Raw genomic sequence first — 26,779 nt, 5'->3', positions numbered from 1 at the left:
GTCACACCCAGTGATGCACAGGGGTCACTCCTGGTTCTATATTCAGGAATTACTCCTGGCGGTGCTCAGGGGACCATATGGGATGCTAGGATTCGAACCCAGGTCGGCCGAGTGCAAGGCAAACGCCCTACCCGCTGTGCCATCGCTCCAGCCCCCCGCCTCTGCCTTTTCTACCCGTGCCTGGCTGCCATGCTTGCCTTTTTTTCCCTCCTGTGATGCTCACTGAGGTTTGTTCTCCTTTAGTTGTGCTCGCACGCCTGCCTGCCAGGGTATCATTCTTTGTTCAGGCACACGCTCCCGGCTCCTGGGTCACGGTGTTTGCAGTGCTCCCTGGGCTCCCGGCCCCTTAGGCTTCTTTAGGTGGAAAGGTTCACATCCTGCGTGAGGCTTGTGGCCCCAGGGGTTGAGGACAGCAGAGTTCCCGGGGTCCTGCTCGGTCTTTGTGGGACTCTGGGTTTGAACCTGTACCATATGCTTCCCAGGCAGGCGTCCCACGTCTCTGCTGTTCCTCTGGGCCCTAGTTTTCTTTCTTTTTTTTTTTCTTTTTTGGGTCACACCTGGCAATGCACAGGCATCACTCCTGGCTCTGCACTCAGGAATTACTCCTGGCGGTGCTCAGGGGACCATATGGGATGCTGGGAATCGAACCTGGGTCGGCCACATGCAAGGCAAATGCCCTACCCGCTGTGCTGTCGCTCCAGCCCCTGCGCCCTAGTTTTCAAAAACTAGATAATTAAAAATTTTAAGCATAATGACTTACAATACTATTAATGATCGGATTTCATACATGTAGTGTAAGAAACCCTCCACCAGTGTCCCCATTCATAATTTTTTTTTTTTTGCGGGGGGGCGGCAGGGTGGGCACACCTGCGGGTGCTCAGGGCTTATTCCCGGCTCTGTACTCAGGAGTTACTCCTGGCGGGCTCAGGGGTACCATATGGAATGCCGGGGAGTGAACTGGCTGACCGTGTGTAAGGCCAGCACCCTACCCACTCACTGTGCTGTCTCTCCAGCCCATGATTTGTAAAACAAATACCATAATTAGCTTTGTTTCAGAAATTAAGCAAGACTTCCATATAGTAAAGTGAACTCCTGAGATCCCACCTTATGTGTTAGTATGTCTTCTTTGAGGTTATGTCCTTTTTGGGGTGTGGTGCTGGAGATTGAACCCAAAGCCTTACACATGTTGAAACGTGGGCTTGACCACTGAGCTGCAAACTTGATGTAAAGTCTTGTTTTTCTTTGATTTTCGGGTCACGCCCAGCAGTGCGCAGGGCTTACTCCTGAAAGACTTCTTACTCAAGGCAGACATCAGGGGTTACTCCTGGTGGGGCTTGGGGGACCAGATTGCTCCAGCTCCCATACCTACATAGCCTTTATGATAGCAATCACTAGTTGGACTTTTGCTATAAGAATTTAATCTCAGGGGCTAGAGCAATAGCACAGCAGGTAGCAGCAGGTAGGGCATTTGCTTTGCACGCGGCCGACCCGGGTTCGATTCCCAGCATCCCATATGGTCCCCTGAGCACCACCAGGGGTAGGTAATTCCTGAGTGCAGAGCCAGGAGTAACCCCTTTGCATTACCAGATGTGACCCCCCCCCAAAAAAAGGAATTTAATCTCAGAAAAATTAAATTTCTTGAATGTGTGTGTTGTGTGTGTGTGTGTGTGTGTGTGTGTGTGTATGTGTTGTAAACCAAACTAGATCACAGCAGTAGTTTGTGTTCAGACTAATTTGGATGAGCACTATTTATTTCAAAATATTAAACCTGGGGTAAAAGTAGATTTTTAATAGGATTTGTTTGTTTGGTTTTGGTTTTGGGGTTTTTTTGTTTGTTTGTTTGTTTGTTTTGGCTACAACTTGGCGGTGCTCAGAGGAATGCTCCTGGCTCTGTTCTTGGGGTTCACTCCTGTGGTGCACGGAAACCATGTGGTGTCAGGAATTGAACCAGGGTTGGTTGCATGCAAGGCAAGTGCTTTAGCTCCTATACTGTCTTTCCAGCCCCTCATTTTTGTTTTGGGGCCACACCTGGCAGTGCTTAGGGCCTTCCAACTCTGTTCCGAGTTGCTCCTGGAGGTGCTTGGGGACCAAGAGGGACCGAGGATTGAACTTGGGCTTCCTACATACAGAGTATATGCTCAACCCCTTGAGATGTTTTCCAGCCCTCAGTAGACTATTTTAAAGAAACAATTTGGACTTAAGTTTCTCTTTCACATGTTTAGAATCCTCTTTTAGGTTGGAGTGATAGTATAGAGGGTAGGGCAGGAGTAGCCCCTGAGCACTGTCAGGAGGGTCCCTGAAAAAAATAAAAAAGGAAAGAAAGAAAAAAAAAAAAAGAAGCAGCATCTTTTGTTGATTATGAAATCCCAATTGTTTTTATATTTGGCTATTTCTAATATACAGATAGTATTGTCTTAATGCAAGGGTGTTAAGTATTAAATAATTGATTGGTCTTGATATCTAACTCTTTTTTTTTTTTTTTTTTTTTGCTTTTTGGGTCACACCCGGCGATGCACAGGGGTCACTCCTGGCTCGTGCACTCAGGAATCACCCCTGGCCGTGCTCAGGGGACCATATGGGATGCTGGGATTTGAACCTGGGTCAGCCGCGTGCAAGGCAAACGCCCTACCCGCTGTGCTATCGCTCCAGCCCCTTGATATCTAACTCTTGACACATCTTTTTTTTTTTTTTTCTTTTTGGGGGCCACACACCCAGCGATGCTTGGGTTACTCCTGGCTTCTCACTCAAGGATCATTCCTGGTGAGCTGGGGGGCCATATAGGATGCTGGAGATCGAACCCGGGTCAGCCACATGCAAGATATGCGCTCTACCTGCTGTGCTGTCACTCAGTCCCTTCTTGGAAAACTATTGCTTCACCAGAAATATTCTGATTCTTTACGACATGCTGAAATTTTTTATTTTTTTTGGGGGGGTGTCCACACCCAATGGTGCTCAGGGATCACACCTGGTGGGGCTTAGGAGATCATGTATGGTGCTGGGGATTGGACCAGGGCTGGCCCTGTGAAGGCACTTGCTTAACCCATCTCCTCTCTCTGGCCCAGAGTCCCTGCTGAGCTGGAAGGAAGCTAGAGTGCCCCCAAACTTAGATGCACATGAACAGTAAAATTGATGAATTTTGTTTCGGGGACTGGTGTTCAGTTGCAAGGTTGTTTGTGACTGATTCTCAGTGTTTACAGATGTGTATAATCACTCCACTTGGCCGCAGTATGTAAGAGCCCCTCTAACTGTATTTTCTAAGAACGCAGGCTGGGAGCTGGAGAGCTAGTACAGGGGCTGATGTGCCAGCCTTGTGTGAGCCCCACCTGGGTTTGACCCCTGCGCCTTCCAGGCATCACCAGGGGTGGTCCTGGAAGCCCCCCAGCTCCCCAGCAGCGCCAAGCTGCCCCTGGCCTCAGGCCCGAGCATCGGCCCGCTGGGCGGCCAGTGCCCTGCCTCTCGGGGCTCCTTGAGCACCTCTTGGGATGCCCCTGACACCTCCCCCCCCAAAAAAAAAAAACAAAACAAAAAACCAAAACCAATAATGTTATGTGTGTCTGAAGAAGTTGTCGAGATGCAGATGTGTTTTTACGGGTTTAGTTGTTATGAGTGGTTTGTTCCTAAATGTTTAAATTTTTATTTCATTGTGCTTTTGTCTTGGTAGCCTACTGTCTGCAGACCGTGACCGAGGAGAACCCGGAGCTGCTGAGGTCCTTCCGTGCCCCCGCACTGCAGGTGCTGGAGGCGGCCATGCTCTGTCCCGGAGCATCCATGGAGCACCTGCTCTTAAGGACCTTGGTGGCAGGTACGGCCTGAGTGGAGTCACAGAGTGTTTTTCTACACGTGCTTGGCTCCTTGCGCTGAGCGTCTGTCCTCAGGATCCACCCCTGTGGTAGCACGTCTCAAGAGTTTCCTACTTCTCTTGGGGCTGGAGAGAGGATGCAGCGGGTAGGACACTTGTCTTGCGCTCGGCCCGACACGGGTTCAGTCCCCAGCATCTCATAGGCTACATACACTCTCCCCTCCCCCCTCCAGCACCGCCAGGAGTGATCCCTGAGCGCAGAGCCAGGAGTAACCCCTGAGCATCACTGGGTATGGCCAGAAACCAAAAACGAATAAATAAATAAATAAATAATGACTTCCTGCCTCTCTAAGGCTGAATAATACCTGACAGTTTCCTTTTGTTCTGGGGCAGTGCCCAGGGCTTTCTCCTGGCGCTGGAGCCCGGGTTGGCCTCGGGCGAGGCAAGAACCCTACCCGCTCTCCTCTCGCTCTGGCCCTCCAGCGGGGATGTGTTCTAAGGAATGCCTTGTTGGCTGATTCCCTGACTGCGTGGATGTCACAGAGAATTACTGTGCAGACCCGGTGAGTCTGACAGCACCCCTGGTGGCTACTGTTGTATATGAAACTCCCCTCGTTGTCAGAAGTGACACCTGACGGTACGTGCTACTTTCGATCTGTTCATTACAGGACAGACGGTACCGTTTGCTTCCACATTTTGGCTATGTATAATACGGCTGTGGATATGGGTATAAAAATACCAGGTGAATCCCTGTTTTCGGTTTTTTTTTCTTTTCTTTTTAAGTATATACCATTTCAGAAGTATTTTTTTTTGTTTGTTTGTTTGTTTTTGGGTCACACCCGGCGATGCACAGGGGTTACTCCTGGCTCTGCACTCAGGAATCACCCCTGGCGATGCTCAGGGGACCATATGGGATGCTGGGATTTGAACCCGGGTCGGCCGCGTGCAAGGCGCGTGCAAACGCCCTACCCGCTGTGCTATCTCTCCAGCCCCATCGGAAGTATTTTTATAGTCCCTTACAAAAATTAGTCACAGTGGTCGTTTCCGTTTTCTTTTGATAAGCAAGAGACCAAGCACCTTCTTTCTAGTTTGTACATGAGATGTTGAGATTCTAGTACATTCCATTCCCCCCATGGAATATCAGATGCGGCCGCAGAGAGCGGCTCAGGTCGAGATGCAGGAGAGCGAAGCCGCTGGGCTTTGCCCCTTGACAGGAAACCCGATGGGCACGCTCTCTGCTGCGGTGTGTTCGATCTGCCAGAGAAGAGCACTGTCCTCGGGAGAGAGGGTTTGGACGGGGTGGCGTGCAGGGAACTGCCCGCGCGCAGATCTTCACCGAACTTGGACGGCAGCCGTGGGGGGTCGCGTTTGGAAATGGACGCCAGCGAGCTCCCCAGCGCCAGTCTCTCGAAAACCGTACTGGGCGACAGCTCTCACGGGCGCTGTCTCTGTCTCTCTGCTCACCCCTCCCCCAGGCACGGTTTGGAACGTGAAGGATGTCATTCCCTCCAAAAGCCAGGCGGAAACCATCAATGCCATACTCAGGATCTTGTCGGCAGCCTTGGAGGTGGACTCGGGGGACGTGGTTCTGCAGATGAAAGAGGCCGAGGCCCAGAGGCTCAAAACTGCCGCCGAGACGGAGGAGCTCCTGGAAAGTGCTCATGGTGCTGCGGGTGTGGTGGAGGATGATGAAATGGAAGGGGTCTCTCCAAAGAGAAAAGTCAGAAGGAAAACGTTCGTTTCAGATTTGCTTCCAGTAAGTCAACTGATGCTTTCAAACAGGGTTTGAGAGGGCTTTTTCCCCCCCATAACTATCTGAAACTTTGTAGAAAAATGTCAGCAAGATGAATTATAAACTGAATTCTTGCGAATATATTAGTGTATGTTTATATATATATAATTTTTATATATTGGTTTTCCCTTTGACTCTCATTATTATTATTATTATTATTTTTTGGTTTTGGGTCACACCCGATGATGCACAGGGGATACTCCTGGCTCTTCACTCAGGAATTACCCCGGCGGTGCTCAGGGGACCCTATGGGATGCTGGGATTCGAACCCGGGTCTGCTGCGTGCAAGGCAAACACCCTACCCGCTGTGCTATTGCGTTTCAGTCATACGGTGATCGAGTACCCATTCCTCCACCAGTGCCCATTCTCCACCACCAATATTCCCAGTATCTCTCCCACCCCCCCACCCCATTCCTGTCCCCCTTCTCCAATTTTTTTTTTTTTTTTTTTTTTTTTAAGGAAAAGTGATTCCTAACAGCTGGCAATAGAATAAGACAGTAAAGTCACTTCTTGGGCTGGTCCCAATCTTACCCCCAAACCATTGTCATCAAGTTCCGTTTGCCCAGGGCCGCTGCTCAGCCGCAGGAGGTGGTGTGAAGACGAGCGGTGGTTTGGCCACCCGGGTGCTGGTGGTCTGGGCCGTCTTGTGGGGGGAAGGCGCAGCCTTGGGTGCTGGGAACTTTGAGCTGGACCAGTCAGCACACGGGGAGGTGGAGGCGGACACCGGAAGGACATTTCTTCCCGGGAAAGGGGGCGGAGTCTTCACAGCGGGCCGTATTCCGTCGGGTGTGCCGGGCACCAGCCCGGGGTGCTGATGAGAGAAGGACGATGGTTGAGCCGCAGTTCCTCCCACCGTGGGAATGCTAATTTACCCTCACGCCTGCTGTTGGGAAGTGGTGGAGCGTGCACAGACTTCTCCAGGGTCTGTACACTTGGCCCACTCGTTTTTCTTTTTGACTTGTTTTTTTGTCACTGTTGGTGTTTTGGGGCGTCACCCCCTCGTTCTCAGGCCTTCCTCCTGTCTCTGCACTTCGGCATCACTTTCTGGTGGTACTCGGGAGACTGCAGGCGGCACGAGGGCTCGAACCCGCGTCAGCCTTGGTGCAAGGCAAGCACCCGTTGGACTGAACTGTCGCTTCAGCCACATTCATTCTGCACAGAGGAGGCCAGGCCTGGGCTGTGGCAGGAGCTGTTGGTTCTGGGCCCCTCCCAGGGTTACTCAGGCCGTGTTCGGGAGACCCTGCGGTGCTGGTCAGCCTGGGACTCCGCACCTGTGGTGCGTGCTCTCACCCTGTGAGATGTCGCTCCAACCCCCAGAGGGTCTGAGCGGCCTGGAGGGGTGGAGGGGAGAAACAGATGGTGGAGGCAGGAGTGTGGCTCCATCCAGGGGCCTCTGAGTTCTTTAGAGGAAAGAGCAAACCAGAGTCTCGTTGATGTCCTCCAATGCTCTGCTGTCAAACGTAGCCTCTCCGGGACAAGAGAGAGTTTCTTAAGTCAGTGTCCTGGGCCCTGGGGAGAAGGTGTGCGGGGGCCACAGACTCTTCCTGCTGAGTTTTGCCAACTGGGATTGAATTGGGGATCAGCTGCGTCTGGGTCATCGTGTAAGAATGTCTTAAACCCAAACTATCCCTCTGACTCTGTTTTACAGGGATTTTTTTTTTCTTTTTCACTTTTGGCTTTTTGGGTCACACCCAGCGATACTCAGGGATTACTCCTGGCTCTGCACTCAGAATTACTCCTGGCAGTGCTTGGGGGACCATCTGGGATGCTGAGGATTGAACCCAGGTCGGCTGCTGTGCAGGGCAAAGGCCTCCCCTCTGTACCACTGCTCTGGCCCCTGGTTTTTTTTTTTTTTTTGGTGGGGCAGGGGGGTGGTGGTGGCGGGGAGAAGGGCCATACCTTTTTTGGGGTCATACCCTGCACTGCTCAGGGGGCATTTATGGCTCTGTGCTCAGAGACGGCAATACTCAGGATACCGCATGTCGTGTCAGGGTCAGTGATAGCACAGCTACAGCGGGTTTGTTTGCTTTTGTTTTGGGGCCATACCTCGCAATGCCCAGTGCTCAGGTTTACCCCTGCCTCTGCTCTCAGGAATTACTCCTAGCGGGGACCATATGGGATGTCAGGGATTGAACCTGCCTGGGTCAACTGCATGCAAGGCAAGTGCCCTACCCGCTGTACTGTTGCTCCGGCCCTGAGATTAGGGTTAATTTTAAGTCAGTAAAGTGAGATAGATGAAGACGTGGTCTGTGCAACCTCTTCCTCTCAAAGGATATTGACTATAACTCCCTAACAGCATCTCTGTAGTCGTCATATGAAGAGCAAGTTAGATGACGTAGGTGTTTTTAAAAACTGTCCCATAATCCCATCACAATGAAAGTGGGCTGCGCTAGCCCACGTCCCTGGCTGGGAATTGGGAAGGAGAAGTAAGTGGGGGTTGGGAACCAGGCTTGCTCAGATTGAAGGTGCCACTGTTGAGAACAAAATCGATTTTTAACCGTTCTCTGGCAATTTACTTTTCTAAGTACTTTTTAGACTAAAGCTTCAGTGCTTAGGTACTGTAGTGTTTACTCACAACAGAAGCTTTCTTTTCAGAGACTGTTAGTTAACATGCCGGTCAGGGCCAGTAGGGTGCTAGGCTCACGCTGTTCGTGCCAGGAATGTGAATGGGTGGCCGGCGCGGGTCTGCACGGCACCCAGTGGCTTTGTGCAGCCGTGTCTCAGAATCCAAGTTCCTGCATCCCTTCACGTCTGGCCTAGTGGCAGGATGTAAAGAAATCGTCCACGTTGTTTTTTCACCCCCGGTGTAGGCAGCGGAGTACTCCCTCCCCGGCTCCCGTGGTGTTGCTGATCCAGTCACAGGCCGTTTCCTCGATCCCGTTCCTCCACCCACTCCCCTCTTGCTGTGGAGTAGCGGGAAGCAAATCTCAGATGTCATAACATTTCATCTAGGGTGGCTTTCTTTTTTTTATGTCAGCTTGATAATGAGAAGCAGGGAAGTGTTCTAAGCAGGAGTTATGTAAAGAATGGGAACATAAGATCAGAGTTCTTGTAATCCAGATCCTTGTGCATTTTTTGGGGATGTGTGTGTGTGTGCTGGAGCGGGCCTGGGAAATGTGTAAATGTGTGCTCGGTTGGGTCTTTTTATTTTATTTTATTTTATTTTATTTTGCTTTTTGGGTTGCACCTGGCGATGCACAGGGGCTACTCCTGGCTCTGCACTCAGGAATCACCCTGGTGGTGCTCAGGGGACCATATGGGATGCTGGGGATGGAACCCGGGTCGGTTGTGTGCAAGGCAAATGCCCTACCCACTGTGCTATCACCCCAGCCCCATTGGTCAGGTCTTTATACATCAAGAAAGAAAAAAAAACCTGAGGACTTGAGATAGTACGGAAGTTAAGGTTCTTGCCTTTCACGTGGCCACCCCCGCTTTGACTTCCAGCATGGCCCTGCTGAGCACTGCTGGTTAAGAGATAAAAATACAACTCAGAGAGGGTAAATATATATGATCTGCTTTCTACCAAGTCTGAATACTGAACTTTTACTAGTTTTTTGGTTTTTTTTTTGGCCGTACCCAGTGGTGCGCAGGACTTACTCCTGGCTCTGCGCTCAGAGATCACTCCTGGTGGGTTTGGGTTTGGTGGAACTATATGGGGTGTCAGGGATGGAACCCGGGTCTGCCACATGCAGGTCAAATGCCCCTACCCACTGTACTATCTCTCCGGCCCCTGGACTTAGAGTGAATTAGATTTTTTTGGGTGGGGGCGGGGGGGTCACAGCAGGTAGTGCTCACAGATCACCCTGATGGTCTCAGGGAACCATATGGGGTGCTGGGCATCAAACTTGGGTCAGCCACGTGCAGGGCAAGTGCCTTAGTACAGGCTGTACTGACTCTAGTGGCATTGATTTTCTACGACAATTTGCAAATAATAATGGTGGTTGGCCTTTTTTTCTTTTCTTTCCACAACTTTCAGCCATCTGTCTCTCTGAGTGAACCGGTTCTGAAGTTGCCACCATCTGACCAGCAGATCCTTAGCGCCACATGGGGGGGTCCTAAGCTTCCAGAACATTAGCCACACCAGGAATGATTTTTGTTGTTCATTTGTGTTGTTTTGTTTTGTGTTTTTGTGCCACACCTGGCGATGCTCAGGGCTTACTCCTGGCTCTACATTCCTCTGGCAGTGCTCAGGGGACCATGTGGGATGCCAGGAATAAAACCCATGTTGGCTGTAAGGCAGGTGCCCTCCTTACCTGCTATAGTATGTCTCTGGTCCCTGTATTTGTTCTTTTTTTTTTTTCTTCAACATTTTATTATTGAATCACTGTGAGATAGACTCTTACAAAGCTGTTCATGGTTAACTTTCAGTCATGTGAAAGCTCCCATCCCAGCACCCATCCCAGCACCAGTGTCCCCAGGCTGTACTCATTCTTGACAGCAGTAAGAGGAATACAAATATAGGGGCTATTAATACTATAGCTATTAAAAACAGTTTGCTTTTACTTTTTTTAATTTTTTTTTTTTTTTTTTTTTTGCTTTTTGGGTCACACCCGGCGATGCACAGGGGTTACTCCTGGCTCATGCACTCAGGAATTACCCCTGGCGGTGCTCAGGGGACCATATGGGATGCTGGGAATCGAACCCGGGTCGGCCGCGTGAAAGGCAAATGCCCTACCCGCTGTGCTATTGCTCCAGCCCCTACTTTTTAAAAATTTTTTTAAGAAAAATCATTCCGAGGAAACCAGAGCAATAATAGTACAGAGGGTAGGCCATTTGCCTTGCGTGGGGCCAATATGAATTGATCCCCAGCATCCCATATGGTCCCCTGGGCACCACCAGGAGAGCAGGGCCAGGAGTAAACCCTGAGCTCCACGAGGTGCAGCCCAAAACAAAACAAGAAAATGGTTTAAAATTGCAGTTAGTTGTTGCACAGAGAAATTACTGGAAGATTATAAATGAGTGTGAATGTTCTGGAAAAGAACGGACTTTGTCACAAGATTTATTGATGTGCTTTTAAGCTTTGACCCTGTAAATCTGAGGAAATAAAAGACTTCAGATTAACGTAATCCTAATCTGAATATTACATTAATCTGAAATAGTTCACACTAAGAGAGTGCTTAATAATTTAATAGAAATGTCATACAACCATTAAAAAGATAATTAGAAAACTTAAAATTAGAAATCTTCTAGACAACAAAACAGACATTATTTTTTATAGTTCACAGCATCTTGAGAGTCAGTGTCATGTGTATTTATACTACCCATTTTAAGAACCTTAATTAAGGGGCTGGAGTGATAGTACAGCAGGTCAGGCGCTTGCCTTGTATGCAGCCAACTTGAGTTTGATCTCCGGCATCCCATATGGTCTCCTGAGCCTGCCTGGAATGATCCCTGAGCACAGAGCCAAGAGTAATCCCTGAGCAAAAAACAAACCAGAAAAAGAACATTAATTAAAAAGCCAAAGTTCACATTATATGTTGCCAGAGATAAAAAGCCCCCTTTTTTTCTTCAGTCTTCAAAGCTTTAAGTCTTTATTTTTTTCAGTCTTCCAGAGAGAGCCAGGAACACGTCTAAGTGCTCCTTCACCAAATAAGGGCTTGTTAGTAGTTGTTGCAAATGCAGTCTTTTCCAAGAAAATGTCTAAATAGCTAAAAGCAAGTGCCTGGTGTTTGAAAGCCACTTTTATTTTAATCTTAGTTTACTTCTTGACACCTTGGATTAAGTTTCCGGGTGAACTCAGTTCAGAATTTCTGAATATTTGAATCTCTTCTCCTGCCCGCCCTAAGCAGCACTTACCAGTGCAGCTAGACGGATTCTCGGTTCCCAGTGCCGTGCTCCACCGTGCCAGGAGGAATCACTGCTCCGGTGTCCTTCCCGTGCTCCTTAACTTCTCCACCCCACGCGTGCCCAAGCCCATGTGCAAAAAAAAAAAAAACTTGTAGGCTCTGTTTCAGGAAAGTCGTGTGAAGATGTCTCCTCCGGCCCTGAGCGCTGGTTTGTGTTTTGTTTGCAGCCCACAGACCGGGAGCTGAGGGAGGCGGTCGCGCTGCTGACGGCCCAGCAGACCGCCCTGGAGATCATCGTCAACATGTGCTGCAGTGAAGGTCCGTGACGGCTCACGCACCAACATTCTCCTCCGGGACTGCGGGGGCGGCGTCCACGGGGGTTTTCTGATTTTCTGAAACATTCCCGTTACGTGTCGGGTCACCCCCTTCCAGATCCCTCCGATGACGAGTGGGACGAGCTCTCCAGCAGCGACGAAAGCGACGCCTTCACGGAGAACTCCGTCGGTGACGGTGGGGGCCAGCTGCTCTCTCCCCTCTGCCTCTCGCACGAGGTCCACACTGCCCTCACCCACCACCTCATCCCCAAGACGGTGATCTGGTTTCATCCGAGGCTTTCTGGGAAACATGCAGGGGGGCGGGGGGGTCCAGAAAGCCACTCAGGGGGGCTGGAACAAGAGGGCAGCGGGGAGGGTGCTTACCTTGCGCGTGCTTGACCCGGTTCGATCCTCGGCATCCCCTGTGCCCCGCCCCTTCCCCCCCCCCCCCCCAGCAAGCCAGGAGTAAGCCCTGAGCACAGCCGAATGAGGCCAAAAAAAAAAAAAAAAAAGAAAGAAAACGTGTTAATTGGGGCCCGGGAGATGGCAGAGCGGGTAGGGTGCTTGCCTTGCAGGGGGTACCCTTTCAGCACTGCCAGAGCCCTGCAGGGAGTGATACCTGAGAGAGGAGCCAGGAATAAGTCCTGTGCAACCAACCAGCGAGAACAAAACAAAACAAACAAACCCCATTAATTCTGCATGCTAAAGAATTGAGCTGTCACTTGCCATTGTAGGTGAGTGGTAGGATCTGGTAAACACTGTGGCACTGCAGCACCGTCGTCGTCCCGTTGCTCATCGATTTGCTCAAGCGTGCACCAGTAACGTCTCCACTGTGAGACTTGTTGGTACTGTTTTTGGCATATTGTTTTTTTTTTTTTTTTTTTGCTCTTTGGTTCATACCCGGCGATGCACAGGGTTTACTCCTGTCTCTGCACTCAGGAATTACCCGGGGCTGGAGCGATAGCACAGCGGGTAGCACGTTTGCCTTGCATGCGGCTGACTTGGGTTCGATTCCCAGCATCCCATATGGTCCCTTGAGCACCGCCAGGGATAATTCCTGAGTGAAGAGCCAGGAGTAACCCCTGTGCATCGCCGGGTGTGACCCAAAAAGCAAAAAAAAAAAAAAACAGGAATTACCCCTGGCAGTGCTCAGGGGATCATATGGGATGCTGGGAATCGAACCCAGGTCGGCCGCATACAAGGCAAACGCCCTGCCCACTGTGATATCGCTCCAGCCCCTGTTTTTGGCATATTGTTGGTACTGTTTTTGGCATGTTGCCAGGCTCTGCTGTGCAAGCAGGATACTCCCGGTAGCTTGCCAGGAGGGATGGGAGAATCGAACCCGGGCGTGCAAGGCAAATGCCCTGAAGGCCTCTCCATGAAGCCTAATCCTTTCACTTAAAGGGGGCGCGCTGGGCTTTGATGGCGGGTCCCGGGTGTGGTGTGTGCTCCCTCTCACCTTGCTCTTGCTGCCCGTGCCCAAATCCAGATCTTTGAGAAGACCGCCTTTCCGAACAGCGCTGCGGTTGACGTGTGTTCCCGACACCCCACTTGGAAGCCTTTGATCAGAAAGTGAGTGCTTTCCTATCTCCAAATATTTTGTCGTTGTGTGACAAACGGAAACCACAGGCTGTCACAGAGGAGACGCTGGCTCCCTCCCAAGCCCCGCGAGTTGGGGTTCGCTCCCTGTGTCGGTTCCCGGGAAAGGGGTGTACACGCAGACGCGGGAAGGGGCACGCTGCGTGGGGCCGTGCACGGGTGTCCCAGCCTGCCCCTCGCCCCGGGCCCCTCGGTGGCAGAATGGGTGGATGTTGACAGAAGCAGCGGAGCACAGGCAGCCGTTCTCTAAACTGTTCACACGCCGCAGACACGGACAAGACTTCCAACAGTAGCCTGCAGATTCTCCCCAGCCTGAGGGTCCGTCTTCACAAAGCTCAAAACTCGCCTTGCTGAGCTGGTTGGTCTGTGCCTGCATTGGGGGTACAGGCAAGAAAAGCCAGGGAGGGGCTGGAGCGATAGTGCAGCGGGGAGGGCGTTTGCCTTGCACGTGGCCGACCCAGGTTTGATTCCCAGTATTCCATATGGTCGCCTGAGCACCGCCAGGAGTAATTCCTGAGTGCATGAGCCAGGAGTAACCCCTGTGCATCACCGGGTGTGACCAAAAAAAAAAAAGGAAGAAAGGCCAGGAAACGTCCATGTGAAAGTGTGGGTGGCGCTGACCACCTGGAGGGCCGGGGGAGGGGGACTTCCCCTCAGCTACTGTTTGGATCTGGTCTGGTGCATGGGTGTTCGCTTTTTCACTTATTTCCCAAGTTCTGTTTGTGTGTTGAACACTTAGATCATATGTCATATTTCACATTTTGAAATGATTTTTACAGATGCCACTGTGAGTAAAAAAACCTTGTGACTCATTGATGAGTCGTGCCTCTGAGGCCTTGAGTGCCCAGGCAGTCTGGTTCGATAGAGATGAAGTGTCCACCGTAAGGGCCCGAGCGATAGGACAGCGGGCAGGGTGCTTGCCTTGCACCCATCCAACCTGGGTTCCATCCCCGGCACCCCATATGGTCCCCCGAGTCTGCCACAAGTGACCCCTAGGCACAGAGCTGGGACTAAACCCTGAGTGCTGCCGGGGGTGGCCAAAAAAAAAAAAAAAAAAGATGATTTTGCTAACTGCCATTGACTTCCTCCTACTTACACATTTTCCCAGTCAGGCAGAACCTGGGGCTGGGCTCGAAAGTTCACGCTGCAGTATTTTAATTTATTAGTTTTCGGTTTGAGGGCCACACCCAGCATTGCTCAGGGCTCGCTCCTGTGCTCAGGGTTCCCTCCTGGCAGGGCTGAGGGGACCAGATGTGCGCTGGGATCCAACCCAGGTCGGCCGCATTCAAGGCTGACAGGCGCGCTAACCCCAGGCTGCCCTGTCTCCGTAAGGCGTACAGCGTGTCGATGCTCCCTTGCAGGATGAACACCGTCCAGTGCCGGGCTCTCACGTGTCTCCAGAGCCTGGTCTCCCTCCTGGACGTGGACCACCTGGGAGGGGCTCCGGCCCTCCAGACCCTCGCCCAGCACCTGTCCCAGCTGCTTTTCTCCCAGCCAGGTAAGGACTCGGCGTCCGGCTAACTCCGACTTGGCTCCCAGCCCCGCACACGGTCCCCTGAGCATCGCACGCACGGGGTCCCCTCCCTGAGCTCAGAGCAGCTGCTCAGGGGCTGCACAGTGCCAGGGTCCAACCAGGCCTGGCTTCCCCCGCTCCCCAAGCAAAACACAGGCTCCAGCTCTTTGAGCTGCCTCAGGATGAAAATTATGGTAATTATGTCTACTTAAGAGATGGTGTTTTAATAAAATTCCAAACATTTAGCATTTCAGAAAGAATATGACCCTTGGGGCTGGAGCATAGCACAGTGGGAAGGGCGTTTGCCTTGCACTCGGCCGACCCGGGTTCAATTCCCAACATCCTGTATGGTCCACTGAGCACTGCCAGTGGACGCCAGGGTTGGTTCCTGAGTGCAGAGCTAGGAGTAACCCCTGTGCATCACCGGGTGTGATCCAAAAAGCAGAAAAAAAAAAAAAAAGCCCATGGCCCTCTCTCTGGATGCTGAGTGGATAATGTGAACTGTTACTGGGAAGGGTGGTGGGGAGGAGGTGGCTAAGTATCTCCGCTTTCTGTAGCTTGTCCCTCACCTGGTAGCTCTCGGGTTCCTGGCTCTGTGCTTAGGGTCAGTCCTGGTGACGCTCAGGGGACGATGCAGTGCCAGGGCTCAGCAAGGGCTGGATTTCCCCCTTCCTGGGGGGATTGGGCGATTCGGGGGCACTCTTTGTCATCCTGGTATCCAGAGCATCCTACCCCGCATTGTCGACCCCCCTCCATACACCCTACCCAGACCCAGCTGATCAGCTGGTGCGGTCAAGCTGTTTCCCACACACTCACAGGGACCTCTGCACGAAGCCCAGTGCCCGTTTCCCTGACGTCCAGTCCCTCTTCCCTGGGCAGCCCTCTCTGCGTGGCTGTACGTCCTGGCTGGTGGTCATTACCCATTGAGTCCTGTGTAGGAAGTAGGGTCGTAAATGAGCGGGAGGGGAGGGGAAGGCGGAGAGTCCCTAAGCACCACTCGCCCTGGTGCCCTGGTCTTGCAGCGGTTTGCAGTTCCTGGGAAGACTGCATTTGGGTGGGAAGCAACAGCTCACCGGGGATCTGGCGCTGCTGCAGTCGGCTCGGGGCTGTGCCGGCGCTCAGGGAGAAGCCGAGTCCCGCCTGCAGAGAAGCTTGGTCAATCGTCCTGTTCTCACGTGGGCGTGAGGTGAAGACCCCATGTCCAGAAGTGCAGACTGTCTATAGAATGCTCCCTGTCATCCGTCGTGGTCGTCTTTCAGGCACACAGTTTCCAGGCAGCTGTTGACTCAAAATTTTGCTCTGGCAATGGTGGGGGGTGAGGGGGACGGCATATAGTTTAGCAGTAGAAATTTTACTGAAATGGCAATCTCATCATAGCATGCTTTAACATTGGACGTGCATTGTGCTGATTCATTCTACGCAAAGTAATGTCTTAGAGAAAGACGAACTCCTGTTTCACTTTGATGTTTCAGATTTTGCTAAGAACGTTGACTTCCTGGAAGCCATAAGCAGTGCCTTGAGGGCCCTTTTGCAAACAATGGCCTCCAAAAACATTTCTCAGGTAAGATTTTTTTTTTAATGTTTCTGAAACGAAGAAAGATCTGTATTATAGAGGCAAATTTTGAAGTATTTCTGTTATAAGAGTTATACATAATCCTGTGGGAAGAAAATATACAAGTACTTAAAGGAAGAAGTACGATCTGGGGCTGGAGTGATAGCACAGTGGGTGGGGCGTTTGCCTTGCACGCGGCCAATCCGGGTTCAATTCCCAGCATCCCATATGGTCCCCCAGCACCGCCAGGAGTGATTCCTGAGTGCAGAGCCAGGAGTAACCCCTGAGCACCAGGTGTGACCCCCCCAAAAAAAGGCCAAACAAAAAAAAGATCTGTCTTTGCATTAATCCATATCCAGCTACTGAGTTCTTAACTGATAGAGTTTTCTTACTTGACTGTGCTTTGTAAATATTCTCTGTGGCTCTTTTAGATGAAAAGCAAACAAAACAAACAAAAACAGGGTCTGAGACTATAGTACAGCCAGTTGGGCACTTGCCTTGCATGCAGCCTGTCAGGGTTCCATCCCCGGCACCCCACATGGTCCTCTGAGCACTGCCAGGAGTGGTCCTGAGTGCCGAGCCAGAAGTGATTCCTGAGCATCGCCGAGTGCCTCAAAAACCAAAGCCCAGAAACAACATCCTACCATCCCTACCTCCCACGGTCATCCAGCTGCCCCTCTGGGATTAGTGTCCTGAGACTTCGGCTTTTTCACGTTTTCTCAAGGAATTTAAAAAGCAGAGAACCCGCATGCGCACCTCTGAGCAGGTTGTCAGCACCCTCTTTAGTTTTTGTTTCGGGCCGTTCCTGGTGGTGCTCAAATCGTAAGGCCCGGGGTGTGGAATCCAGGGCTCCCACATCTGCAGCGCGCACTCCGACCCATTGGACCACCTTCGCAGCTCACAGATGGCCTCCTAACCCGCACTTCCATGACCTGCCCTCTCTTCCGTGCTGTTTCTTGGAGAAGCTGTCATTTGTCCTATAGAGTTTCCTCCTCTCTCGGAGTTGGCCGGTTTACATGTCTGTCTCTGAGCTGGGGTGCGCGGTCTAAAGCCTTCTTGACCGCAGACATCAAACCGTGGGGTGGCCAGGAGGCTCCCCCAGCACTGCGAGAAGCACCGGAAATCAGACCCACATGACTTGCACTTGCCCAGCAGGCACTTAAAACACTGAGCCATCCGGGTTCTAGGCCCCAGGGTCCAGAAACTTAATTATATTCAGCATCTCTTTTTGGGAGTTGGGGGGGCTCAAATATTGCACAGTGCTCAGAGTCTACTCCTGACTCGGTGCTCGGGTCATTCCCACTGGTGCTTTACTTGACTGATGCTGGAGTGCCAGGGCTCCAACCCAGGGCTCCCGCATGCTTTGCTTTTGCCCTCTGAGCCCTCCCGGAGGTCTGTGGGGTGACAGCACTGTACTCCACGCTCTCGGTGTCTGCTTCCCTATCTGGTTACCGACTTAGGTTTGTGCACGTTACACACCTTTCCTTTGTGAGCCTGGGCAGTGATGCAGCCTGTCTTCTTAATCACTCACAGCAGCCTCAGCAAGCTGTGAAGCCTCCGTCGTTAATGGGACGTTTATGTAAGATTTTTGTCATTAGAGTATTTTTCGAGACACACAGGCATTGGGGCTGTCGGCTTCAGATTTGTCAGATGCAAGGCAGATGACTCAGAAACGAGTTTGATGACTCAACACTGTTTAGAAACGTTTTTGAAAAAAAAAATTAAATCAGGACTGGAGCAATAGAACAGCAGGTGGGGTGTTTGCCTTGCACGTGGCCAACCTGGGTTCGATCCCCAGCATCCCATATGGTCTTGTGAGCACTGCCAGGAATAATTCTCGAGTGCAGAGCCAGGAGTAACCCCTGAGCATTGTCAGGTATGACCCAAAAAAGAAAGCAAAAATTTTAATTAGGGACTAGAGAAATAGTACAGCAGGTAGGGTGCTTGCCTTGCAGGAAGCTGGCCTGGGTTCAATCCCTGGCATCCCAGATGGCCCCCTAGCATTACCAAGATTAGATCTTGAGTGCAGAGCGAGGAGTAATTCCTGAGTATTGCCAGGTGTAGCCCAAAAGCAAAAAAATAAAATTTTTTTTTAATTAAAAACATGTATCTCTTGAAGGATCTCAGAAATCTGAAAACGGTTTTTACAAGTAAAACCTGATAAGCAACTTAGACCTAGAATATGTAGATTTTTTTTAACAATTCAGTATGATAAAGTCCTGTTTTATTTATTTATTTATTTATTTATTGCTTTTTTGGGTCACACCCGGCGATGCACAGGGGTTACTCCTGGTTCTACACTCAGGAATTACTTCTGGCGGTGCTCAGGGGACCATATGGGATGCTGGGATTCGAACCCGGGTTGGCCGCGTGCAGGGCAAACACCCTACCCACTGTACTATCGCTCCAGCCCCCCTAAAGTCCTGTTTTAGATGGGCAGAGGACGAAGCATTTCTTCAAAGACAGGCAATAGCCAAAAAGCATATGAAAAGATGCACCAACGTTGTTAATTGTATTTTTTTTTAATAAAAAGCACATCAAAACCACAGTGAACTATCAACTTCATACGCATGAGGGTAACTCTGATCCCAAAGAGAATAATCAGTGTTGGTGAGGATGTGTAGAAACTGGGGCCCTCCTACAGCACTTGTGGATGTAAAGTGTGAACATGCAAGAACTTTGGGAGAGGATCTGACAGTTCTTCAGGATTTAAACAGGAGGGGCTGGAGCGCTAGCTCATCGGAGAGGGCATTTGCCTTGTACGCGGCCAACCCGGGTTCAATTCCCAGCATCCCATATGGTCCCCAGAGCACCGCCAGGAGTGACCCCTGTGCATAGCCGGGTGTGACCACCCCCCCCAAAAAAAAAAAGTTAAACAGGAGTCCATGACCCAGCATTCTTAGGAATATCCCAGGAGCTGTTCAGTACTTTTGTTTGCTGGTTTGTTTGGGGGCCATACCCAGCAGCTCTCAGGGATTACTTTTCAGCTAACTCCCCGCCATGCCCTCCAGAGTCAGCCCTAGCGTGGCTCGGGAGAGCGTATTGGGTGCTGGGGGCTGGCAGGCACCCGATGACCCGCTGTGCTAAGTCGTTGCTGCTTGACTGCTTTCTCTTCGTTTTGTTTTGACTTTGAGGTTACCCCCAGTGGTACTCAGGGCTGACTCCTGGCCCTGAGCTCAGGAACCATTCCTGGATGGCCCTGAGGGACCATACATGATGCCAGGGATCGAACCCAGTTTGGCCACGTGTTACGTGCTGTCCTCTCTCCAGCAGTATTGAAAAAGCTAACACCTGGAGAGCCCTTTATATGCATTGTTTATTCCAAGTTGATGGTTGTGGGTGTTGTTCCTGTGTTGCTGGCGGGGAGATGGAGTGAGTTTGAGTAGCTTGTGGAGGAAAGATCTGGACCCAAAACATCCGACTCCGAATCCCAAGTCCTTCCTCACCCCACTGCTGTTTCTGATACGTGTCCCCAATGTGTGCTCCACTGGCTTTAAAGGAGAGTGTCACTGAAGTGCTGTTTATTGATTGGCACAGTCTTTACAGTCTTCTGTAGTTAGCTCGAACACAGTACTGCAGAGGAAGTTCTGACCGTGCCAAGCTTCAGCAAGGTTGGTTGGTTCCTTTGAGATTTGGAGCCACAGTTGGCTGGGATCTGGTTCCACCTCGGGGCTCTGTGCCTGCAGTGCCAGAGATTGAACAAGGGTCAGCCCCATGGAAGCCAAGTGCCTTAACCTCTGGATGATCCCTCCAAGCCCCTTTGTTTTTTATTAAAGTTACATGATCTTGGGGCTGGAGCGATAGCACAGCGGGTAGGGCGTTTGCCTTGCACGCAGCCAACCCAGGTTCAATTCCCAGCATCCCATATGGTACCCTGAGCACCACCAGGGGTAATTCCTGAGTGCAGAGCCAGGAGTAACCCCTGTGCATCGTCAGGTGTGACCCACCCCCCCCAAAAAAAAAAGTTAACGTGATCTTATGTACATTTAAAAAAAGAAAATGTCTCGAGAGATAGCTGAATGGCTCAGTGTTTGCCAGCACGTAAGAAGTGAGGTTCCATGGCCATCATCCAGAGACACACAGACGGATCTCGGACCCGAGCAACTTGCTGCAGCGATCTCTTCAGACCCTAATAAAATTTTAGAATTCCTAGAGTGCGACCGCACGACATTATGTTGTATTCATAACAAGCTATACAAAGCACATTGTCTAGCGTTGCATTTTCGGCAGGTGTAAGTGTTGGCGGGACTGAACTCAAATATTGAAGGTAATCAGAGTACAGAAAGAGAGTATTGTGCAAATTGTCTGCCACACAGGCAGGGGTAGGTGTGGAATGGGGGGAGTAAGGAGAGGGGATACTGGGGACTTTGGTGCTGGAAAACATGCACTGGTGAAGGGATGTGTGTTAGATGATTGTATGATTGAAGCTAAAACATGAAAGCTCTGTTACCATGCCTCACGGTAAATCAATAAAAACGGGGAAAGAAGAAAGTGAGGTTCATTCCCTGGTCTCCCCCACACTGTCAGGAACAGCACCCAAAGAAACGGTTTTTATGATCAGCGTTTAAAAATAGTTGCCGCTCTTTAGTGTGTATTTATCTGAAAAAAATCTTCACGTAAAATGCCTAAGAGCGGAATATGAAGCCCCTTTTAACGGCGTGTGGCTGCGGTAGGCTGAGTGATCAGAATGACACGCGCAGGTCTCACTGTAGTTCGGAGCGACCTGCTGTATTTGGGAGTGGTTAGTAAGACTTGGCTGCCCAGCGTGTCTGTCCCTTAGAACTGTGAGGCGTGGGAAGCACCCTGTTAGCTTTGCTGTTGGAACTGGTGGCGTTCAGCACTCTCCTCTCTTCTCTTTCGACAGTGCATGACTCCTGATCAGCTGATGACGTTATGCAAAGCCGGCATTTACAGTAGTAACGTTGGGGTTCGGGTGAACGTTGTCAGCATTTTAGGGATCACTGGCAGTGTCCTTGCCAAAGAAGATGGCACACTTGAAACGCTTAAGGTAAAACCATATGCTGAGGCGGGGGTTGGGGGGTGTTGAGCCAGAGTGCAGGGGTAAATTCATGCAGCCTTGCATACATTTACATGCAGCCTGAGTGATAGCACAGCGGATAGGGCATTTGCCTTGCACGAGGCCAACCCAGGTTTGATTCCTCCATCCCTCTCAGAAAGCCCGGCAAGCTACCGAGAGTATCCAACCCAAACACAAGGCAGAACCTGGCAAGCTGTTCATGGCATATTTGATATGCCAAAAACAGTAACAACAAGTCTCACTGGTTATATGTAGTCAGAAATAAATTTCGGGGGTCTGGAGAGATAGCATAGGGAATAAGATGGCTTGCCTTGTATGCTGCCAACCCCAATTTAATCCCCAGCACCATGGGCCCTGCCAGGAGTGATCCCTGAGCTCAGAGCTAGGAGTCAGCCCTGATCACTGCTGTGTGTGACTCAAAAACCCAAAGGAAAAAAAATAGAAAATAAATTTCTGGGGGTTGGAGAGAAAGGTAGTAACCAAAACAGTGCATTGGATCAGGCATTTATACTCTTGCTCACTCAAAACACAGCCGAGGGGCTGGAGTGATAGCACAGCGGGTAGGGCGTTTGCCTTGCACGCGGCTAACCCAGGTTTGATTCCCAGCATCCCATATGGTCCCCTGAGCACCGCCAGGGGTAATTCCTGAGTGCAGAGCCAGGAGTGACCCCTGTGCATTGCCGGGTGTGACCTAAAAAGCAAAAAAAAAAAAAAAACCACAGCTGAGGGGGCCGGAGCGATAGCACAGCGGGTAGGGCGTTTGCCTTGCACGTGGCCGACCCGGGTTCGATCCCCGGCATCCCATATGGTCCCTGAGCACTGCCAGGAGTAATTCCTGAGTGCAAAGCCAGGAGTAACCCCTGAGCATCGCTGGGTGTGACCCAAAAAGCAAAAAAAAAAAAAAAAAAAAAAAAAACCCACAGCTGAGCCCAGGTTGGATCCCCGGCCCCAGCTCTAGCCCCTTGAACCTACCTAGAGTGGTCCCTGAGCACAGAGGCAGGAGTCAGCCCTGAGCACTGCTGGGTGCGGCCCCAGTGCCCGCCGGCACCCCTACGAGAATGGTATTGAGGTAGAACACTGTCTTGTCATCTCCAGACCATCGGATGCTTCCTGCTTGAGGTGGCCACAAAAGACCCTTCCTTGGTGGTTGCAGGAGAAGCTTTGGACGCTCTCTTCGATGTTTTTGCGGATGGGAAAGAAGCCGAAAGGGCCTCGGTTCAAATTAAGTTGTTATCTGCACTGAAAGAATTCCAGCCCGTCTTCAAAGCGAAGGTAGAGCCAGGGTACTCAGTAATGCCCGAGTCTCCGCGGCGGGAGGGAGGGGTGCGTGCGCAGCTCCCGCAGGCGGCCTCCCTGATTCCCGTGGCACACAGGCTGAGTCAGACCCCGTGGCCCCTGCTGTTGAATCACTGGGCCCGAGTGCTGTGGGGAGGTTCCTCTTCCTGTGGCAGCCCGTGAGGCCAAAGCACAGTCACAGGCATTGAAACTTCACTGGTGGGGCTGGAGTGAGAGCACAGCGGGGAGGGCATTTGCCTTGCACAAGGCCGACCTGGGTTCAATTTTCAGCATCCCATATGGTCCCCAGAGCACCGCCAAGAGTCATTTCTGAGTGCATGAGCCAGGAGTAACCCTGAGCATTGCTGGGTGTGACCGAAAATTTAAAAAAAAAAAAAAAAAAAAAGAACCCTTCACTGGTAGGTTGGTTCCACTGTTCTGAGGGCGGTCTCCAGAGAGCAGGGAATGTGCCTGCCTCCAGTCACCGTGTGCTGACTGTTGCTTCAGAAACCCCCGAGCTAGCTAACTTTTGAGTCGGATGATTGTCAGGGAGAGGGAGAACGCTGTAGGCTTTTGTCTGCAGGAGCCCTGGGTTCAGCCCCCACCAGCACATGGTCCCCCGGGTCCTTCTGGGACATGTCTTCAAGTACGAAGCTGGCAGGGGTCCCCCGAGCACGGTCAGATCTGACCCAGAAACGGAAAACAGGTAGATATTTCCAAAGCTGTTTTGGGGCCCGACGGACATATAATTTGAATTAAGGCTTGAACTCAGCCAGCCCTGGTGTGATCCTCGGCACCGCCAGGAGTGAGCCCTGAGCACCCTGAGATTTGGGGCACCCCCCCCCCCAAAAAAAGTATATGTTTTCCTGGCACAGGGAAGAACAACCAGAAATTTTAAAAGAGTCTTAAAGTCTTAAACCACAAGTCTACAAGTTTAATATTACCCTGTTGTTTAAAACTCGATTTTTCAGCTGCTATTTTGAGGAATAAAGATAATTGTCTGCCCCTAGAGCACTAGTGCCGCAGGTACTCGCCTCGCATGGGGCTGACCTGGGTCTGATTCCCAGCGTCTTATTGAAGATAATCCTAAGTATATGTATTTGCTTTTAGATATTTGCTTTAAAATCTCTGTCAAGAGAATAGAAGTTTTGATGAAAAAAATAAGTTTACTTCTGTTGTCACAAACACACACACACACACACACACACACACACACACAGAGCCCTGGAAGGGGTGCTTCTTGAGGTGTGGGGTATCATTCAGTGCCTGGCATTTAACCCAGTGCTCCTGCGTGCAAAGCATTTGCTCCAGCCCTTTGAACCAGTCTTTTGTCCTGTTTTGGGAGGGTGCCGGGGGCGGCGGCACACCTGGAGTCCTCAGGGCTTACTCCTGGCTCTGCACTCAGGGATCAGTCCTCGGTGGCTCAGGGGACCCTGTGGGGTGCTGGGGATCAAACTTGGGTCAGACGTGTGCCAGGCAAGCACCCTTACCACTCTGCTGGTGCTCCAGCCTGTCTGAAAAAGTTTTATGTGAAGTATCACTTTATCTAGAAATTTAGGTATTTTGAAAAATTTTGTATGGTATAAGATGGTTTTCTAGAGGACAAGGACAGTAGCCCTGAGTACCTGCCACAGTCTTACTGCATTTGAAGCCAGCTTTGGATTAGGAACATGAACGCAGTACTGGTTTATTTAAATACAACTTTTTTGTTTGTTTTTGGGCCCACACCTGGCAGTGCTCAAGGTTACTTCTGTTCTGCTCTCTGGAATCACTCCTGGTGGTGTTTGGGGGACCCGATGGGATGCCGGGGATCAGACATGGGTGGGTTGTGTGCATCTCTCAGATTACAGTATTGGTTTATTTTTAACATAGTTATGTTTTGGAATGTTGAATTTTAAAATGTAGTAATACAGGGCCAGAGCGCTAGTACAGCTGGTAAGGTGCCTGCCTTGCATGCTGCTGACTCAAGTTCAAGCCCCTGCCTGCCATGTGGTCCCCCGAGCACCACCAGGAGTGATTCCCGAATGCAGAGTCAGGAGTAACCCCTGAGCATTGCCAGGTGTGGCCCAAAAAACAACAAAAAAGTAGTAACAGAGGCTGGCACTTTATTAGTTAAAATTTACCATTAGATATATAGTTGAGGGGGTAGGGCTTGCAAGGGAGGATTTTAACCATTTACTCTCAATTTTGCTGTGTTCAAGTCTGTAGATTTTTGTTCTTTTGTTGTTGTTGTTTTTTAAGCAGCAAAAAAAATTTACATCCACCTGTTCCCTGCCTCATAGGTGTCCAAATTGGATGGCATTTTAAAAAGCAAAGACAAATGTACATTCCATAAGGTTAAATATGCCCCAGATTAAATGCTCCCTTAATTTAAAGAAATTCATGATGTATATCAAGTAACTATGTGATTTTTTTTTTTTTTGGTCGGGGGGAACAGATACGAAAAGAAGGGAGAGAAAAATACAGCCCAGAGCAATTGTGTGTTCTTGACAATGTGAAGATGAACTTGAGGAGGTTCGTTGCTTATCAAGAAACTGTTGAAAAAAGACTCAAGTGTTAAGCCTTTGGAGGAGAGACCGCCCGTGTCCCACCCGCCGCGCCCAGTGCCAAAGAGCTCGAAAGGGATTCCTCAAGGCTGGCTGCACGTGTCTAAGTGTCAGTTTAGAATATCTGTGTTCCTGCTTTAAATTGAAATTCTCAATGTCTGTGAGAACTTCCCCTTTAATCTCTGAAATCAGTTGCGCTTCCGGTCCTTTTTAAATCCTGTTCCTGGCGTGTTTTATTAAGCCAGAAGCACCAGGAACAGAAACTTGGGGCTTCTTAGGTGGTTCTTTGTGAACGCTGAAGAAACTCAGAAGCAGTCTTGTTTTCCTGGGCTGGTGAGATCTGGGGCGTGGGGTGCTTGCCTCGTGTGCCCCTGACCCCAGTTCCATCATCCCTGGTACTGAGGCACTGCCAGGTGTGACCCAGCACCACGCCCTCCCCCCCCAGATCGTTTCAAAGCAAGCAAACAAAAATCATGTTTCCCTTGAATTCTGCCAATGAAAATTCAAAGCATTGCTTTGATGGTGTTTTAAGTCAGTATCACCTAATGGTAACAACTGAATCTTAACTTATCTAGGAAGAGAAACTTTTATAAATTTATAAAATACTTTCATATGAAATATGCCAATTATGTTTGCGTTTTGTGGAGAACTGAAAGGAGTCGGATCTGTTTTCTTACCTGGCAGCGTGTGCTAATGAGATAGATCATGAAGTCAGCTATTGAGCTGGTCAGTTATTGTTCTGAATATCACTCCATGATACGGAATCAGAATTGGGATAAAATATTTTTTAATAAATAGCTTTTAATTAAAACTTTGGTGCCGTACAGAATCTTCTTCCGAAATGCCAACATAACCCTGTTCTTGGGTGTTTGCTTCTTTTCTTTGTCTTGTTTGCATTTGGAGTTGCCGGCATCTCACTCCAGCAGAGCCACGTCCTAGACTTAAAAAGGTTTGTTTACTCTTCTCCTGCTAAGGGGTTGCATACATGAGTTAACATTTTAATTTTGTTGAAGATTACACATCTGACCAGGTGGGTTTTTTTTTTTTAATATCCATACAGGTTTCTATTTCAGTCCTTTTCCATATGTACACTTACACATTATAGCATATTTTCTAATATAAGGCCAATATTCTCTTTCTTAGAATAAAACACGTTTTTACTTCTGTAGGCCTATTCAGATTCTGCCCTTAAAATTTTTGTAACAGGCAGGAACATCACGGGTAGGGCACATGACTTGCATGTGGCTGACCCGGGTTCAGTTCCCAGTACCACATATGGTCCCCAAGCCTGCCAAGAGCCATCCCTGAGCACAGAGCCAGGAATAATCCCTGAGTGCCACGGTTGTGGACACACACACACACACAACATTTTCCTTAACTCTTTTTACTTTGACTAAACTTTACATTTGTAGGATTTACCTAGAGTGATAGCACAGCAGGTAGGGCGTTTGCCTTGCACTCGGCCAACCGGTTTGATTCCTCTGTCCCTCTCGAAGAGCCCGGCAAGCTACCCAGAGTATCTCGCCCGCACAGCAGAGCCTGGCAAGCTACCTGTGGCGTATTTG

General features: G+C 50.2%; 1 protein-coding gene across 1 annotated transcript in view; it reads left to right on the top strand.

The window, feature by feature from the left end:
- HEATR3 (HEAT repeat containing 3) overlaps positions 1-26,025 on the top strand; it is a 40,305-nt gene extending 14,280 nt beyond the window's left edge. The window contains exons 6-15 of the mRNA XM_004600967.2: positions 3,662-3,802; positions 5,275-5,555; positions 11,605-11,695; positions 11,810-11,967; positions 13,181-13,263; positions 14,652-14,788; positions 16,276-16,364; positions 21,220-21,363; positions 22,489-22,665; positions 25,106-26,025. Coding sequence (XP_004601024.2) covers positions 3,662-3,802; positions 5,275-5,555; positions 11,605-11,695; positions 11,810-11,967; positions 13,181-13,263; positions 14,652-14,788; positions 16,276-16,364; positions 21,220-21,363; positions 22,489-22,665; positions 25,106-25,228 — 1,424 coding nt within the window. The 3' untranslated portion in view covers positions 25,229-26,025. The remainder of the gene's footprint in view (positions 1-3,661; positions 3,803-5,274; positions 5,556-11,604; positions 11,696-11,809; positions 11,968-13,180; positions 13,264-14,651; positions 14,789-16,275; positions 16,365-21,219; positions 21,364-22,488; positions 22,666-25,105) is intronic.
- Positions 26,026-26,779: the final 754 nt, after the last annotated feature.

The sequence above is a fragment of the Sorex araneus genome, chromosome 8, assembly GCF_027595985.1.
Source record: "Sorex araneus isolate mSorAra2 chromosome 8, mSorAra2.pri, whole genome shotgun sequence".
Taxonomy (NCBI): domain Eukaryota; kingdom Metazoa; phylum Chordata; class Mammalia; order Eulipotyphla; family Soricidae; genus Sorex; species Sorex araneus.
The sequence above is the reverse complement of the archived record's forward strand: the minus strand, read 5'-3'. Positions and strand labels throughout refer to the sequence as shown.